Genomic DNA, 19,138 nt, shown 5'->3' on the forward strand with positions numbered 1-19,138 from the left:
AACAAAGACACACTCACAAGTCTGTCTTACGATGCCACCAGACCTGTCTTGGATGTAAAGTTACCCCGTCATCCGATGCCACCAGATCTGTCTTGGCTGTAAAGTTACCCCGTCATCCGATGCCACCTGTCTTGGCTGTAAAGTTACCCCGTCATCCGATGCAACCAGACCTGTCTTGGCTGTAAAGTTACCCCATCATCCGATGCCACCAGACCTGTCTTGGATGTAAAGTTACCCCGTCATCCGATGCCACCTGTCTTGGCTGTAAAGTTACCCCGTCATCCGATGCCACCAGACCTGTCTTGGATGTAAAGTTACCCCGTCATCCGATGCCACCTGTCTTGGCTGTAAAGTTACCCCGTCATCCGATGCAACCAGACCTGTCTTGGCTGTAAAGTTACCCCGTCATCCGATGCCACCAGACCTGTCTTGGATGTAAAGTTACCCCGTCATCCGATGCCACCAGACCTGTCTTGGATGTGAAGTTGATAAGAAGAGAATGCAGGGATGAGGGGGAAAAGAGAATAATAACATAATCATTTAGGAAAACCGTTATCTTCTTGTTTCCCTTGGATCAGCGGTTTCTGGGTATATTTGAGAGGGCCTGTGGAGCAAGGCATTTGCTGGGCTAGAGGTTTCAGGGGGTTGGTTAGTGGGGAAAGTTTGCTCGAGCTACAAAGCATTTTTTATATCTATTTTTTGCCTGGCCAAAAGAAAATAGCTTTTGTTCAGCAGCTTGTCTGTGGCCCTGCTTCTCCTTAGGCTGCAGTTGAATTGTTCCACTACTGCTGACTTGTATGTCACTAGCTTAGTACTGGTTTGCTTTGGTCAGCATCACAAATGGACCCCATAGGGCTCTGGTCAAAAGTGGTGCACTATATAGGGAATAGGGTGCCATTGGGTCCTGGTCTATAGTAGTGCACTATGTAGGGAATAGGGTGCCATAGGGTCATGGTCTATAGTAGTGCACTATATAGGGAATAGGGTGCCATTGGGTCCTGGTTTATAGTAGTGCACTATGTAGGGAATAGGGTGCCATTGGGTCCTGGTTTATAGTAGTGCACTATATAGGGAATAGGGTGCCATTGGGTCCTGGTTTATAGTAGTGCACTATGTAGGGAATAGGGTGCCATTGGGTCCTGGTTTATAGTAGTGCACTATGTAGGGAATAGGGTGCCATAGGGTCATGGTCTATAGTAGTGCACTATATAGGGAATAGGGTGCCATTTGGAACATTAACCTTGGTTTGCTGTTTTCAGGGTTTACTTTGAGGGATGACTTCCTATGAAATGCTACTATAGTAGTACTAATAGTGCTTCTCTTGTTATTCTCTCCTTTAATGGATGTAAAAATGGAACCCCAAACTGCACCACAGCACATTTAGTTCCTCGGCTACTGCTGTTGCCGTTGATTTAATAAACTTGATGATGAATTATAGCTGTGTAAGAACCAAAGAGAGGGTGATAACTTTAGCTGATACTGCTAACCCAGATAAACGTGTCCCTGCTTCATTAACTTAGCTAAGCCATCTCTTTTTGTCTCTTTCTCATAATGGACCTGTAGTTCTGCGTTAAGATGGATGCTTTTTCACCATTGGGGACGGGACTGGAACACTGGGTACTTCCTGTAGCCTTGGCAGGCAATATCTGTTCCCTTCCAACACCTATTCACAGGTTTACAGTGGTTACATGCCTGGCTCCCAACGTTCTGTCCCCAATGTTCTAGTTCTGTCACCAATGTTATATCCCTAATGTTCTATCCCCAATGTTCTAGTTCTGTCACCAATGTTCTATCCCTAATGTTCTATCCCCAATGTTCTAGTTCTGTCCCTAATGTTCCAGTTCTATCCCCAATGTTCTATCCCTAATGTTCTATCCCTGATGTTCTATCCCTAATGTTATATCCCTAATGTTCTATCCCCAATGTTCTAGTTCTGTCACCAATGTTCTATCCCTAATGTTCTATCCCCAATGTTCTAGTTCTGTCCCTAATGTTCCAGTTCTATCCCCAATGTTCTATCCCTAATGTTCTATCCCTGATGTTCTATCCCTAATGTTATATCCCTAATGTTCTATCCCCAATGTTCTAGTTCTGTCACCAATGTTCTATCCCTAATGTTCTATCCCCAATGTTCTAGTTCTGTCCCTAATGTTCCAGTTCTATCCCCAATGTTCTATCCCTAATGTTCTATCCCTGCTGTTCTATCCCTGCTGTTCTATCCCTGATGTTCTATCCCTGATGTTCTATCCGTAATGTTCTATCCCTTTGGGGCGGCAGCGTAGCCTAGTGGTTAGAGCGTTGGTCTTCCGTTGGTCTCAACCGGAAGGTTGTAAGTTCAAATCCCAGAGCTGACAAGGTACAAATCTGTCATTCTGCCCCTGAACAGGCAGTTAACCCCACTGTTCCTAGGCCGTCATTGAAAATAAGAATTTGTTCTTATTTGTTCCCCAATGTTCCAGTTCCATCCCCAATGTTCTCATGGCCTTATACAGCTGGTTGAGTGCGGTCTTAGTGCCTGCATGGGTTTGTGGTGGTAAATAGACGCTGACCTCTCACCATTACAAAAACCGTGGAGGTTAGCATGTTATGATATTCCTGCACAGTAAAACCTCCTATAGAAGTTTGGTAGCTATGCTGTACTGTACCATGTAAACAGTTTAAATTCCACATAGTTAGAATAAAATCACTGAAGAGTTTCAGGAGACATATAGCCGGGGGTTTAGCTGACTGCGTTACAAACCATGTGCGCGCGCTTCAGAAGGGGGAGACGTCCATGTGTTGCTGCGATTGTAGACGACCCGATAGCTACCGTGACGAGAAGCTGCCATGTAGTGAATTGTAAGTGGCTCGTTTTAAAAAATCTCGTTCTTGATACCAATTTCTGGGGTGTTTTAACTGATGTCTTGTCTATGCTAATATGGCTCAAATTCGCTAGCTAGCTAATTGTAACAATGTATTTGACAACAACAAGCTCATTTTAAAAATGTATGTTTGTTTGTTTATGTTTAAATGTAGTTTTGTTTGTTGTCAACAATCTAAGTTTACCAAGTCTGTTTTGCTCTGTTTTAATTGCGCATGTGTCGCTTTTGTTGCTAAACAACCAACCCGTCTATATTATGGGTGTTTTCAGACACTAGACACATAAACATCGTGATGGCAACAGGAGTGAGTGCATTCCTGCTCTAAGTGCGGTATGCACTTAAGTCCTCCTCTCTCTCTCTCTCTCTCTCTCTCTCTCTCTCTCTCTCTCTCTCTCTCTCTCTCTCTCTCTGTCTCTCTGTCTCTCTGTCTCTCTCTCTCTGTCTCTCTGTCTCTCTCTCTCTGTCTCTCTGTCTCTCTCTCTCTGTCTCTCTCTCTCTCTCTCTCTCTCTCTCTCTCTGTCTCTCTCTCTCTCTCTGTCTCTCTCTGTCTCTGTCTCTCTCTCTCTGTCTCTCTCTGTCTCTGTCTCTCTCTCTCTGTCTCTCTCTGTCTCTCTCTCTCTCTCTCTCTCTCTCTGTCTCTCTCTCTCTCTCTCTCTCTCTCTCTCTCTCTGTCTCTCTCTCTCTCTCTCTCTCTCTCTCTCTGTCACTCTGTCTCTCTCTCTCTCTCTCTCTGTCACTCTCTCTCTCTCTCTCTCTCTCTGTCACTCTCTCTCTCTCTCTGTCACACACTCTCTCTCTCTCTCTGTCACACTCTCTCTCTCTCTCTGTCACACTCTCTCTCTCTCTCTGTCACTCTCTCTCTCTGTCACACTCTCTCTCTCTGTCTGTCAGTCTCTGTCACTCTCTCTCTCTGTCTGTCAGTCTCTGTCACTCTCTCTCTCTCTGTCACGCTCTCTCTCTCTCTGTCTCTCTCTCTCTGTGTCTCTCTCTCTGTGTCTCTCTCTCTCTCTCTGTCTCTCTCTCTCTGTCTGTCTCTCTCTCTCTGTCTCTCTCTCTCTGTCTGTCTCTCTCTCTCTCTGTCTCTCTCTGTCTCTCTCTCTCTCTCTGTCTCTCTCTGTCTCTCTCTCTCTCTGTCACTCTCTCTGTCTCTCTCTGTCTGTCACTCTCTCTGTCTCTCTCTCACTCTCTCTCTCAATTCAATTCAATTCAATTCAATTCAATTCAAGGGCTTTATTGGCATGGGAAACATGTGTTAACATTGCCAAAGCAAGTGAGGTAGACAACATACAAAGTGAATATATAAAGTGCAAAACAACAAAAATGAACAGTAAACATTACACATACAGAAGTTTCAAAACAGTAAAGACATTACAAATGTCATATTATATATATATATACAGTGTTCTAACAATGTTCAAATGGCTAAAGGACACAAGATAAAATAAATAAGCATAAATATGGGTTGTATTTACAATGGTGTTTGTTCTTCACTGGTTGCCCTTTTCTCGTGGCAACAGGTCACAAATCTTGCTGCTGTGATGGCACACTGTGGAATTTCACCCAGTAGATATGGGAGTTTTTCAAAATTTGATTTGTTTTCGAATTCTTTGTGGATCTGTGTAATCTGAGGGAAATATGTCTCTCTAATATGGTCATACATTGGGCAGGAGGTTAGGAAGTGCAGCTCAGTTTCCACCTCATTTTGTGGGCAGTGAGCACATAGCCTGTCTTCTCTGAGAGCCAAGTCTGCTACGGCGGCCTTTCTCAATAGCAAGGCTATGCTCACTGAGTCTGTACATAGTCAAGGCTTTCCTTAATTTTGGGTCAGTCACAGTGGTCAGGTATTCTGCCGCTGTGTACTCTCTGTGTAGGGCCAAATAGCATTCTAGTTTGCTCAGTTTTTTTGTTAATTCTTTCCAATGTGTTAAGTAGTTATCTTTTTGTTTTCTCATGATTTGGTTGGGTCTAATTGTGCTGCTGTCCTGGGGCTCTGTAGTGTGTGTTTGTGTTTGTGAACAGAGCCCCAGGACCAGCTTGCTTAGGGGACTCTTCTCCAGGTTCATCTCTCTGTAGGTGATGGCTTTGTTATGGAAGGTTTGTGAATCGCTTCCTTTTAGGTGGTTGTAGAATTTAACAGCTCTTTTCTGGATTTTGATAATTAGTGGGTATCGGCCTAATTCTGCTCTGCATGCATTATTTGGTGTTCTACGTTGTACACGGAGGATATTTTTGCAGAAAATAGAGACTGACAGACAGACAGAGACAGAGACAGAGAGAGTGACAGAGAGAGAGAGTCAACATATATATCAACGAATTGGCGAGGGCACTAGAAAAGTCTGCAGCACCCGGCCTCCCCCTGCTAGAATCCGAAGTCAAATGTCTGCTGTTTGCTGATGATCTGGTGCTTCTGCAGTCTCTCTCTCTCTATCTCTCTCTGTCTCTCTCTCTCTGTCTGTCTGTCAGTCTCTCTCTCTCTCTCTGTCTGTCTGTCAGTCTCTCTCTCTCTCTCTCTGTCTGTCTGTCAGTCTCTCTCTCTCTCTCTCTCTCTGTCTGCAGTCTCTCTCTCTCTCTCTCTCTCTCTCTCTGTCTGCAGTCTCTCTCTCTATCTCTCTGTCTCTGTCTGTCTGTCTGTCTGTCTGTCTGTCTGTCTGTCAGTCTCTCTCTCTCTCTCTGTCACTCTCTCTCTCTGAGCTAAGCTGTCTGATTCCATAACAAAGAGAACCTTCTGGCACTGGTCAGGTGGTCCTCACCAGGAAGTGATGTCACAAAGCCAGGAAAAAGAAGAGCGGGGGGGGGGGAGTGATTGTCGGCCTGACCGTCTGTTCCCTTCTCAGATACCAGAGTTGAGGGTGGCGGAGGCATAGAAGAAGGCTTAGCGCCCCCCCCCCCCCCCCCCACTGTTCAACAGTACCATTTGTCACAAGTAGCTCCCGCAGCCCGGTATCTCCAGGAATAGTTTCTAATTATAGCCAGACAGAGCCCCCTTCCCTTAACCCCCATGTCTGGAGGACAGAAGACTCACCAGATGGCAGGATACTTTGAAGCCCACCCCGACCCGAGACCGTCTCTCTGGTGTCTTGCTCGACCACTAGCCTGAACCCAGATCTGTTTGTGCTGTCTTGCCAATTCCTATCATCATTGTCGTGACCAGAGCAAGAGAACAGCATCAGATCTGGGATCAGGTTAGTCTTGCATTGTCCAACTGTACTTAGAAGCTGCTCATCTGTAGTTGTTTTGAATGAAAAGAAAATTGTACCTACACATTGAAGAATGTCAACAGATTGACCATTACATTCCCCAAGTGTCTCAGCAGCACAGCGATGCTTCAGAAAATGGGGGGGGGGGGGGGGGGCAGATGAGTTGAATTTCTGGGTGGACAACAACACACATACAGTTTGAAGGAAAGTTATTTGTTTGAGAAAAGTGCTGCTTTCCCACGCTGGCCTGGCCCGCTTTTGAACTGAACTTGAGACTTGTTTGCAGAACCTTCTGTAGTTTCCCTTGGCTTGAATTGGCAGACAGGAGGTGGAGGGAGACGGGATGTGGTCGCAGAAAGCCTCCTTCTCTTTTCTTGAACCTCATACCAGCGGGATGGAAAGGGGCCGTGACCGGGAATTGTCTCTCCACACACCACTCCCTTCATTCCTCCTTCCAGCTATATAGTTACTATATTTAATGCATAACATGCCTGTGAACTCAATGAAACTGACGTCCTGTCTTCCTCCCTACATCCCTCCCTCCATCCCTCTTCCTCTTTTTTCATCCCTCTTCCTCACCCTCCGTCCCTCTTCCTCTCCCTCCATCCCTCTTCTTCTCCCTCCATCTCTCTCCCTCATCCCTCTCCCTCAATCCCTTCTTCCCTCTTCCTCTCCCTGCATCCTTCTCCCTCATCCCTCTCCCTCCAACCCTCTCCCTCCATCCCCCTCCATCTCTCTCCCTCCATCCCTCTCCTCTCCCTCCCTCCATCTCTTCCTCCCTCCATCCCTCTTCCTCTCCCTCCATCTCTCTCCTTCCATCCCTCTCCTCTCCTCTCCCTTCCTCCCTCTCCCTCATCCCTCTCCCTCTTCCTCTCCCTCCCTCCATCCCTCTCTCCCTCCATCTCTCTCCCACCATCCTTCTCCCTCCCTCCCTCCGTCCCTCCCTCCCTCCCTCCAGCTGTACAGGAAGGTGGTTCACCAGATGATTCAGGTCCTAATCAGGAAGCTGACTACTCTGAGCCAGTACGAGGAAGCTCTGGTCAAGATCAATGCTACGGCTACAGACAGACTGACCGTGCTCAAGGCCAAGCCTCAGGCCATCCAGAGGGACATGCTGTCCATCTGCAATGACCCCTTCACCATGGCCCAGCAACTCACTCACATAGAACTGGTGAGAGACAGACAGACAGACAGACAGACAGACAGACAGACAGACAGACAGACAGACAGACAGACAGACAGACAGACAGACAGACAGACAGACAGACAGACAGACAGACAGACAGACAGACAGACAGACAGACAGACAGACAGACAGACAGACAGACAGACAGACAGACAGACAGACAGACAGACAGACAGACAGACAGACAGACAGACAGACAGACAGACAGACAGACAGACAGACAGACAGACAGACAGACAGACAGACAGACAGACAGACAGACAGACAGACAGACAGACAGACAGACAGACAGACAGACAGACAGACAGACAGACAGACAGACAGACAGACAGACAGACAGACGACAGACAGACAGACAGACAGACAGACAGACAGACAGACAGACAGACAGACAGACAGACAGACAGACAGACAGACAGACAGACAGACAGACAGACAGACAGACAGACAGACAGACAGACAGACAGACAGACAGACAGACAGACAGACAGACAGACAGACAGACAGACAGACAGACAGACAGACAGACAGACAGACAGGACAGACAGACAGACAGACAGACAGACAGGACAGACAGACAGACAGGACAGACAGACAGACAGACAGACAGACAGACAGACAGACAGACAGACAGACAGACAGACAGACAGACAGACAGACAGACAGACAGACAGACAGACAGACAGACAGACAGACAGACAGACAGACAGACAGACAGACAGACAGACAGACAGACAGACAGAAACACACTCACATAGAACTGTTGAGAGACAGACAGACAGACAGACAGACATAGAACTGTTGAGAGACAGACAGACAGACAGACAGAAACACACTCACATAGAACTGTTGAGAGACAGACAGACAGACAGACAGACATAGAACTGTTGAGAGACAGACAGACAGACAGACAGACATAGAACTGTTGAGAGACAGACAGACAGACAGACAGACAGACAGACAGACAGACATAGAACTGTTGAGAGACAGACAGACAGACAGACAGACAGACATAGAACTGTTGAGAGACAGACAGACAGACAGACAGACAGACATAGAACTGTTGAGAGACAGACAGACAGACAGACAGACAGACAGACATAGAACTGTTGAGAGACAGACAGACAGACAGACAGACAGACAGACAGACAGACAGACAGACAGACAGACAGACAGACAGACAGACACAGCAACACACTCACATAGAACTGTTGAGAGACAGACAGACAGACAGACAGACAGACAGACAGACAGACAGACAGACAGACAGACAGACAGACAGACAGACAGACAGACAGACAGACAGACAGACAGACAGACAGACAGACAGACAGACAGACACAGCAACTCACTCACACACACTACATGACCAAAGGTATGTGGACACGTGAACTGCTGAGAGATACTGTTCATATTGCTACTTGTCATCAGCTATGTTTTAGCCTTCAGGTTGTTGTCCGTACATTAAAACAGTTGTGGTTTCTTCTGCTGTAGCCAGCATCATAACAGCTCAATATTTACAAGGGGGATGTAAACGTTTATTGACGTCATCAACCTGACTGAACGCATTCAAAGAAAGATGGAATTTATTGAGTTGCTTTTCCCTTTTCAGGAGAGACTGAGCAACATCGAACCAGAGGAATTCATCCAGGCTTTTGAGAAGAAAGACCTTCTGGACAATGATAAGGTAATCAAATCAAATCAAATTTATTTATATAGCCCTTCGTACATCAGCTGATATCTCAAAGTGCTGTACAGAAATCCAGCCTAAAACCCCAAACAGCAAGCAATGCAGGTGTAGAAGCACGGTGGCTAGGACAAACTCCCTAGAAAGGTCAAAACCTAGGAAGAAACCTAGAGAGGAACCAGGCTATGTTGGGTGGCCAGTCCTCTTCTGGCTGTACCAGGTGGAGATTATAACAGAACATGGCCAAGATGTTCAAATGTTCATAAATGACCAGCATGGTCGAATAATAATAAGGCAGAACAGTTGAAACTGGAGCAGCAGCACAGTCAGGTGGAAGTTGAAACTGGAGCAGCAGCATGAGTCATGAGTCTGCATGCTTATCCACAATAGGTCACTGGTATGTTATGGAACAGGCTACAGTTGGCTAGAACCCTGTGGTGTGATAAGGCAGATAGAACCCTGTGATAATGCAGGAATAACCCTGTGGTGGGACGATGCAGATAGAACCCTGTGGGGTGATAATGCAGAGGGAACCCGTGGGGTGATAATGCAGATAGAACCCCGTGGGGTGATAATGCAGGTAGAACCCCGTGGGGTGATAATGCAGGTAGAACCCCGTGGGGTGATGATGTAGGTAGAACCCCGTGGGGTGATGATGTAGGTAGAACCCCGTGGTGTGATAATGCAGTTAGAAACCTGTGGTGTGATAATGCAGGTAGAACCCCGTGGTGTGATAATGCAGTTAGAAACCTGTGGTGTGATAATGCAGGTAGAACCCTGCCTTATATTGCTCAAATCTGAAGGTTAGTAGATTTGGTTCCATCCGTCTCCACTAGTACTAATGTCTATCTCCAAGTAGTTATACAATACAGTTGGCTATCACCACCATGACCTACATTGCTTAAATCAGAAGAGCAGTGATTTGGCTCTATCTAGAGTCTAGAGCCACCAGTTTCCTTTCCAGACAGTCACTCATTATGGACTCTACTGAAACTGACCCCATGGTGGGTCAATGTGAGGACACCATTTTGTGTCAGTAAGGTAGACGGTGTATCCCGGGGCGGCAGGGTAGCCTAGTGGTTAGAGCGTTGGGACTAGCAAGTTCAAATCCCAGAGCTGACAAGGTACAAATCTGTCGTTCTGCCCCTGAACAGGCAGTTAACCCACTGTTCCTAGGCCGTCATTGAAAATAAGAATTTGTTCTTAACTGACTTGCCTGGTTAAATAAAGGTAAAATAAATAAATAAATCCCCAGTAGACCAAATATCTGCTGTCCCTCTCTTCCTGTTCCTTTCCCTCTGTCTGTCTGGGATACAATGTTTTGGTTGTATCACCATGCAACCACTCGGCCACAAAATAGCCACCACGAGGGTTTTGTTTTGGGTTTGTGTGCGCGTGCTCGCCAGCGTTCGGCTGCTAGGCAACAGGGGTGTTTTGTGGGGCTATTTTGGCGTCCTTTTTTTTGTGTGTGTGTGTGCCTTGGGCTACCCCTCTATATCCACTTTCAAAGGGTGTGTGGGTCTGTGTGTTGACCACTTTTGGCCATTGTGTGAGGGAGAGAGGAGAAATGCGTAAAGCTAAAGGAATGTAAGCTATTTATAATTATTCAGCTCCGCTAAATAATGTGAATAGCTAGCTAACACCCTGACGGTGTGACTCATAGTGCCAAAGTTGGCTCTCCTCTATCTCCTCCTCTGACGAAGAGGTAGAACAAGGATCGGACCAAAATGCAGCGTGATGATGATTCATGATTTATTTAAATGAAGGAAAACCCTATACAAGCAGAAACTACAAAACTAACGAAATGAAATAACGAAAACCGAAACAGCCCTATCTGGTGCAAACACAAAACAGAGACAATCACCCACGAAAACACTCACAGAATATGGCTGCCTAAATATGGTTCCCAATCAGAGACAACGATAATCACCTGACTCTGATTGAGAACCACCTCAGGCAGCCCTAGACTACTTAGACACCCCACAAAACCCCTAAGACAAAAACACACCACAATAACCCATGTCACACCCTGGCCTGACCAAATAATTAAAGAAAACACAAAATACTAAGACCAAGGCGTGACAAAAGTCTGCAATAGTCTAATTACAAAGACATCTATAAAGCCTATACACCCATCTGGGGAGCCAGGTTCACATTTTGAAATATATAGAATATAAATAACGATAATCACCTGACTCTGATTGAGAACCACCTCAGAATATAAATAACGATAATCACCTGACTCTGATTGAGAACCGCCTCAGGATATAAATAACGATAATCACCTGACTCTGATTGAGAACCGCCTCAGGATATAAATAACGATAATCACCTGACTCTGATTGAGAACCGCCTCAGGATATAAATAACGATAATCACCTGACTCTGATTGAGAACCGCCTCAGGATATAAATAACGATAATCACCTGACTCTGATTGAGAACCACCTCAGGATATAAATAACGATAATCACCTGACTCTGATTGAGAACCACCTCAGGATATAAATAACGATAATCACCTGACTCTGATTGAGAACCACCTCAGGATATAAATAAAACGGATGTTTGTCAAACTTTATTACTAATTTTGTAATTGACAAAATACCCAATTAGCAATGAGCTAAGTAATGGTAATGAAATGCTATGCTACTGGTGCTAATGAAATGCTATGCTACTGGTGCTAATTAAATGGTATCTATACTATGCTAATTAAATGCTATGCTACTGGTGCTAATTAAATGGTATCTATACTATGCTAATGAAATGCTATGCTACTGGTGCTAATTAAATGGTATCTATACTATGCTAATTAAATGCTTTGCTACTGGTGCTAATGAAATGCTATGCTACTGGTGCTAATTAAATGGTATCTATACTATGCTAATTAAATGCTTTGCTACTGGTGCTAATGAAATGCTATGCTACTGGTGCTAATGAAATGCTATGCTACTGGTGCTAATGAAATGCTATGCTACTGGTGCTAATGAAATGCTATGCTACTGGTGCTAATTAAATGGTATCTATACTATGCTAATTAAATGCTTTGCTACTGGTGCTAATTAAATGCTTTGCTACTGGTGCTAATGAAATGCTATGCGACTGGTGCTAATTAAATGGTATCTATACTATGCTAATTAAATGCTTTGCTACTGGTGCTAATGAAATGCTATGCTACTGGTGCTAATAAATGGTATCTATACTATGCTAATTAAATGCTTTGCTACTGGTGCTAATGAAATGCTATGCTACTGGTGCTAATTAAATGCTATGCTACTGGTGCTAATGAAATGCTATGCTACTGGTGCTAATTAAATGCTATGCTACTGGTGCTAATTAAATGCTTTGCTACTGGTGCTAATGAAATGCTATGCTACTGGTGCTAATGAAATGCTATGCTACTGGTGCTAATTAAATGGTATCTATACTATGCTAATTAAATGCTTTGCTACTGGTGCTAATGAAATGCTATGCTACTGGTGCTAATTAAATGGTATCTATACTATGCTAATTAAATGTTTTGCTACTTGTGCTAATTAAATGCTATGCTACTGGTGCTAATTAAATGGTATCTATACTATGCTAATTAAATGGTATGTCTTTTTTTGCTACAGAGCTGTTTCAGCGACCAGAAGAAGGCTAGTAGCCTGGAGGCATATGTACAGTGGTTCAACAGACTCAGCTTCCTGGTGGCCACAGAGATCTGCATGGTGAGTGGTTGGGTAGATCTGAGTGGTTGGGTAGATCTGAGTGGTTGGGTAGATCTGAGTGGTTGGGTAGATCGGAGTGGTTGGGTAGATCGGAGTGGTTGGGTATATCTGAGTGGTTGGGTAGATCGGAGTGGTTGGGTAGATCGGAGTGGTTGGGTAGATCTGAGTGGTTGGGTATATCTGAGTGGTTGGGTAGATCGGAGTGGTTGGGTAGATCTGAGTGGTTGGGTATATCTGAGTGGTTGGGTAGATCGGAGTGGTTGGGTAGATCGGAGTGGTTGGGTAGATCGGAGTGGTTGGGTAGATCGGAGTGGTTGGGTAGATCGGAGTGGTTGGGTAGATCGGAGTGGTTGGGTAGATCTGAGTGGTTGGGTAGATCTGAGTGGTTGGGTAGATCTGAGGGGTTGGGTAGATCTGAGGGGTTGGGTAGATCTGAGGGGTTGGGTAGATCGGAGTGGTGAGGGGTTGGGTAGATCGGAGTGGTGAGGGGTTGGGTAGATCTGAGTGGTGAGAGGTTGGGTAGATCTGAGTGGTGAGGGGTTGGGTATATCTGAGTGGTGAGGGGTTGGGTAGATCTGAGTGGTGAGGGGTTGGGTAGATCTGAGTGGTGAGGGGTTGGGTAGATCTGAGTGGTGAGGGGTTGGGTAGATCTGAGTGGTGAGGGGTTGGGTATATCTGAGTGGTGAGGGGTTGGGTAGATCTGAGTGGTGAGGGGTTGGGTAGATCTGAGTGGTGAGGGGTTGGGTAGATCTGAGTGGTGAGGGGTTGGGTAGATCTGAGTGGTGAGGGGTTGGGTAGATCTGAGTGGTGAGGGGTTGGGTAGATCTGAGTGGTTGGGTAGATCTGAGGGGTTGGGTAGATCTCAGTGGTGAGGGGTTGGGTAGATCTGAGGGGTTGGGTAGATCTGAGTGGTGAGGGGTTGGGTAGATCTGAGTGGTTGGGTAGATCTGAGTGGTTGGGTAGATCTCAGTGGTGAGGGGTTGGGTAGATCTGAGGGGTTGGGTAGATCTGAGTGGTGAGGGGTTGGGTAGATCTGAGTGGTGAGGGGTTGGGTAGATCTGAGTGGTGAGGGGTTGGGTAGATCTGAGTGGTGAGGGGTTGGGTAGATCTGAGTGGTGAGGGGTTGGGTAGATCTGAGTGGTGAGGGGTTTCGGTAGATCTGAGTGGTTGGGTAGATCTGAGTGGTGAGGGGTTGGGTAGATCTCAGTGGTGAGGGGTTGGGTAGATCTGAGGGGTTGGGTAGATCTGAGTGGTTGGGTAGATCTAAGTGGTGAGTGGTTGGGTAGATCTGAGTGGTGAGGGGTTGGGTAGATCTGAGTGGTGAGGGGTTGGGTAGATCTGAGTGGTGAGGGGTTGGGTAGATCTGAGTGGTGAGGGGTTGGGTAGATCTGAGTGGTGAGGGGTTGGGTAGATCTGAGTGGTGAGGGGTTGGGTAGATCTGAGTGGTGAGGGGTTGGGTAGATCTGAGTGGTGAGGGGTTGGGTAGATCTGAGTGGTGAGGGGTTGGGTAGATCTGAGTGGTGAGGGGTTGGGTAGATCTGAGGGGTTGGGTAGATCTGAGTGTTTGGGTAGATCTGAGTGGTGAGGGGTTGGGTAGATCTGAGTGGTGAGGGGTTGGGTAGATCTGAGTGGTGAGGGGTTTCGGTAGATGTGAGTGGTTGGGTAGATCTGAGTGGTGAGGGGTTGGGTAGATCTCAGTGGTGAGGGGTTGGGTAGATCTGAGGGGTTGGGTAGATCTGAGTGGTTGGGTAGATCTGAGTGGTGAGTGGTTGGGTAGATCTCAGTGGTGAGGGGTTGGGTAGATCTGAGCGGTTGGGTAGATCTGAGGGGTTGGGTAGATCTGAGTGGTGAGGGGTTGGGTAGATCTGAGTGGTGAGGGGTTGGGTAGATCTGAGTGGTGAGGGGTTGGGTAGATCTGAGTGGTGAGGGGTTGGGTAGATCTGAGTGGTGAGGGGTTGGGTAGATCTGAGTGGTGAGGGGTTGGGTAGATCTGAGTGGTGAGGGGTTGGGTAGATCTGAGTGGTGAGGGGTTGGGTAGATCTGAGTGGTGAGGGGTTGGGTAGATCTGAGGGGTTGGGTAGATCTGAGGGGTTGGGTAGATCTGAGTGGTGAGGGGTTGGGTAGATCTGAGTGGTGAGGGGTTGGGTAGATCTGAGTGGTGAGGGGTTGGGTAGATCTGAGTGGTGAGGGGTTTGGGTAGATCTGAGTGGTGAGGGGTTTCGGTAGATCTGAGTGGTGAGGGGTTTCGGTAGATCTGAGTGGTGAGGGGTTTCGGTAGATCTGAGTGGTGAGGGGTTTCGGTAGATCTGAGTGGTGAGGGGTTTCGGTAGATCTGAGTGGTGAGGGGTTTCGGTAGATCTGAGTGGTGAGGGGTTTCGGTAGATCTGAGTGGTGAGGGGCTTCGGTAGATCTGAGTGGTTGGGTAGATCTTTTGCTGTTGTTGACTTGTTTTTTGCTGTTGTCTTGTTGATGTTGTTGATGTTGTTGACAGCCCGTAAAGAAGAAGCAGCGAGCGCGAGTCATGGAGTTCTTCATCGACGTGGCACGGGAATGCTTCAACATCGGCAACTTCAACTCCCTCATGGCCATTATCTGTGAGTGTTGTTGTTGTTGTTGTCGTGCTTTTGCACCCCGACCTTGTGACAACTCACTCACCGGCTCACTTGCTCTAAACACAAAAGGCTTTTTGTCGACAGTCAGGAAATCCGATTAGTAAATGCAATCTGTATTTCAGCGAGACTTTGTACCTTCCTAAACCCTATAACAGCCTTCACCCAAAATGAAAATCACAGTGTTTTATTTATTCACTGTAAATAGTCTTTCAAATATTGCTTATTGACTTTTATAGGAATACTTCCCCCCCAATTCGGCCATAGAAATTGTCCTTGACCTGAACAGAAAGTGTAACTTCAGGCTTCAATTGATAATCTTGAGCAGATTGGCTCTAATGCGTCCCGATCTATCTTCGACTCCAGCTTGTGACCTTCCCCAGGGTCCAGGCACAAAAGTCTGGGTTAGTTTGGGGTCCTTGCCCCAGGCTTTTGGCGGCCAGAGCCAGCCGACCGGGTACAGGGGGGCGTCCTGAGTGGCCAGGGAAGAGGGCAGCTGGTCAGGCCTTGAGGTTCGGGAGGAGGGAGTGGATGATGAGAGGAGGGGCAGCTGAGAAGTCCTACACAAACACCCATATAGACAGATGGTCAGCACTGACCAGAGAGGGAAGGATGGATGGAGAGGGTTATTGGCAGGCGAGGGAAGGAGGGAGGGAGAGAGGGTATTGGCAGGAGAGGGAAGGCAAAAGGGGATGGTGGGAGGGAGGAACGGCTGGGTGGAGGGAGGGTGGAGGCCCTAGGAGTACCAGCTGTCCCAAGCCCCTCTCTCCCCGGAGATGAAGCCACAAGCAGAGCCCCTCAGTCTCCAGGGACCCATAGGGAGATATTACAGGGTCAGAGGGTTATAAAAAGGAAAGACAAACAGGACCCTGGGAAAATAAGCACAAAAAAATATGTCCTCCTGAATACAGATGCACTCACACACACCTGATTTACCATATGGGAAGCAGAGTGATTACCATATGGGAAGCAGAGTGATTACCAGAGAGAGAGGTTAGAGATGGAGAGAGAGAGAGGTCAGATGTGGAGAGCGAGAGAGAGAGGTTAGAGGTGGAGAGCAAGAGAGAGAGGTTAGAGGTGGGGAGCGAGAGAGGTTAGAGGTGGAGAGCAAGAGAGGTTAGAGGTGGAGAGCGAGAGAGGTTAGAGGTGGAGAGCGAGAGAGGTTAGAGGTGGAGAGCGAGAGAGGTTAGAGGTGGAGAGCGAGAGAGGTTAGAGGTGGAGAGCGAGAGAGGTTAGAGGTGGAGAGAGAGATAGAGAGGTTAGAGGTGGAGAGAGAGGTTAGAGGTGGAGAGAAAGGTTAGAGGTGGAGATAGAGAGAGAAAGGTTAGAGGTGGAGAGAGAGAGGGGTTAGAGGTGGAGAGAGAGAGGGGTTAGAGGTGGAGAGGGAGAGAGAGAGAGAAAGGTTAGAGGTGGAGAGAGAGAGAGGTTAGAGGTGGAGAGAGAGAGGGGTTAGAGGTGGAGGGAGAGAGAGAGAGAAAGAGTTGGAGAGAAAGGTTAGAGGTGGAGGTGGAGAGAGAGAATAGAGGTGGAGAGAGAGGGAGAGGTTAGAGGTGGAGAGAGAGGGAGAGGTTAGAGGTGGAGATAGAGAGAGAAAGGTTAGAGGTGGAGAGAGAGAGAGGTTAGAGGTGGAGAGAGAGAGAGGTTAGAGGTGGAGAGAGAGGTTAGAGGTGGAGAGAGAGATAGAGAGGTTAGAGGTGGAGAGAGAGGTTAGAGGTGGAGAGAAAGGTTAGAGGTGGAGATAGAGAGAGAAAGGTTAGAGGTGGAGAGAGAGGGAGAGGTTAGAGGTGGAGGTGGAGAGAGGGAGAGGTTAGAGGTGGAGGTGGAGAGAGGGAGAGGTTAGAGGTGGAGAGAGAGAGAGAGAGGTTAGAGGTGGAGAGAGAGGGAGAGGTTAGAGGTGGAGAGAGAGAGAGAGGTTAGAGGTGGAGAGAGAGAGAGGTTAAACCAAACCAAATCATGAGAAAACAAAAAGATAATTACTTGACACATTGGAAAGAATTAACAAAAAACAGAGCAAACTAGAATGCTATTTGGCCCTTACACAGAGATTACACAGCGGCAGAATACCTGACCACTGTGACTGACCCAAAATTAAGGAAAGCTTTGACTATGTACAGACTCAGTGAGCATAGCCTTGCTATTGAGAAAGGCCGCCGTAGGCAGACATGGCTCTCAAGAGAAGAAAGGCTATGTGCTCACTGCCCACAAAATGAGGTGGAAACTGAGCTGCACTTCCTAACCTCCTGCCCAATGTATGACCATATTAGAGAGACATATTTCCCTCAGATTACACAGATCCACAAAGAATTCGAAAACAAATCCAATTTTGAAAAACTCCCATATCTACTGGGTGAAATTCCACAGTGTGCCATCACAGCAGCAAGATTTGTGACCTGTTGCCACGAGAAAAGGGCAACCAGTGAAGAACACACACCATTGTAAATACAACCCATATTTATGCTTATTTATTTTTTCTTGTGTCCTTTAACCATTTGTACATTGTTACAACCCTGTATATATATATATAATATGACATTTGTAATGTCTTTACTGTTTTGAAACTTCAGTATGTGTAATATTTACTGTTCATTTTTATTGTTTATTTCACTTTATATATTCACTTTATATATTATCTACCTCACTTGCTTTGGCAATGTTAACACATGTTTCCCATGACAATAAAGCCCTTGAATTTAATTGAATTGAGAGAGAGAGCGAGGTTAGAGGTGGGGAGAGAGAGAGAGGTTAGATGTGGGGAGAGAGAGAGGTTAGAGAGAGAGAGAGAGGGAGGGAGGGGGATGGAGGGAGATGGAGGGAGGGGGATGGAGGGAGAGGGAGGGAGGGGGATGGAGGGAGGCAGGGAGGGGGAGGGGATAGGGAGAGGAGGAGGGAGGGAGGGAGGGAGGGAGGGAGGGAGGGAGGGAGGGAGGGAGGGAGGGAGGGAGGGAGGGAGGGAGGGAGGGAGGGAGAGACTCCAGCTCAACAATGAGTACAAGGAGGGAGGTCTGTGTCAATGGAATTAAAGATGTGTGTGCAGCTCATTTCTCACCCTTCTCTCTTGTCTTGCTCTCTGCAGCTGGGATGAACATGAGTCCTGTGTCTCGACTGAAGAAGACCTGGAGCAAAGTCAAGACAGACAAGTTTGACATCTTGGAGGTAATTGTTCACCTGCTGCACTGAGGGTCATAAAATCTAGTTGCCTAGCAGCTTCAAAGTCAGCTAGTTGCCTAGCAGCTTCAAACGCCAGCTAGTTGCCTAGCAGCTTCAAACGCCAGCTAGTTGCCTAGCAGCTTCAAACACCAGCTAGTTGCCTAGCAGCTTCAAATGCCAGCTAGTTGCCTAGCAGCTTCAAAGGCCAGCTAGTTGCCTAGTAGCTTCAAATGCCAGCTAGTTGCCTAGCATTTTCAACGGCCAGCTAGTTGCCTAGCAGCTTCAAATGCCAGCTAGTTGCCTAGCGGCTTCAAACGCCAGCTAGTTGCCTAGCAGCTTCAAACGCCAGCTAGTTGCCTAGCAGCATCAAAAGCCAGCTAGTTGCCTAGCGGCTTCAAACGCCAGCTAGTTGCCTAGCGGCTTCAAAAGCCAGCTAGTTGCCTAGCAGCTTCAAACGCCAGCTAGTTGCCTAGCAGCTTCAAACGCCAGCTAGTTGCCTAGCAGCTTCAAACGCCAGCTAGTTGCCTAGCGAACCTTCCCATGTTCCACTGTAAGCCTCGTGGTGTTTGAAGTGGTATTGCCACAGGGATACTCTACCTTCAGAAGTGTTGAAATGGGATGGGTAGCCCCAGACGGCGAGCTCTACCTGGGGTTCAGATCAGACGAGCTCCCTGGGGGTCCGTGGAGGAGCCAGGTATGGACCTTCAAGTCAGGAGATGTAAAAGTAGCAGATTAAAGGGACA

General features: G+C 47.1%; 1 protein-coding gene across 1 annotated transcript in view; it reads left to right on the top strand.

Moving 5' to 3' along the window:
• The window catches only part of LOC109882476 (ras-GEF domain-containing family member 1B-A-like), a gene marked incomplete in the record, with an annotated part of 52,801 nt that overhangs the window by 14,000 nt on the left and 19,663 nt on the right, over positions 1–19,138 (top strand). Inside the window, 5 exon segments of the mRNA XM_031816640.1 lie at positions 7,017–7,229; positions 8,857–8,931; positions 12,544–12,639; positions 15,131–15,233; positions 18,322–18,401. Coding sequence (XP_031672500.1) covers positions 7,017–7,229; positions 8,857–8,931; positions 12,544–12,639; positions 15,131–15,233; positions 18,322–18,401 — 567 coding nt within the window.

Source organism: Oncorhynchus kisutch, linkage group LG3, assembly GCF_002021735.2.
Source record: "Oncorhynchus kisutch isolate 150728-3 linkage group LG3, Okis_V2, whole genome shotgun sequence".
Lineage (NCBI taxonomy): Eukaryota > Metazoa > Chordata > Actinopteri > Salmoniformes > Salmonidae > Oncorhynchus > Oncorhynchus kisutch.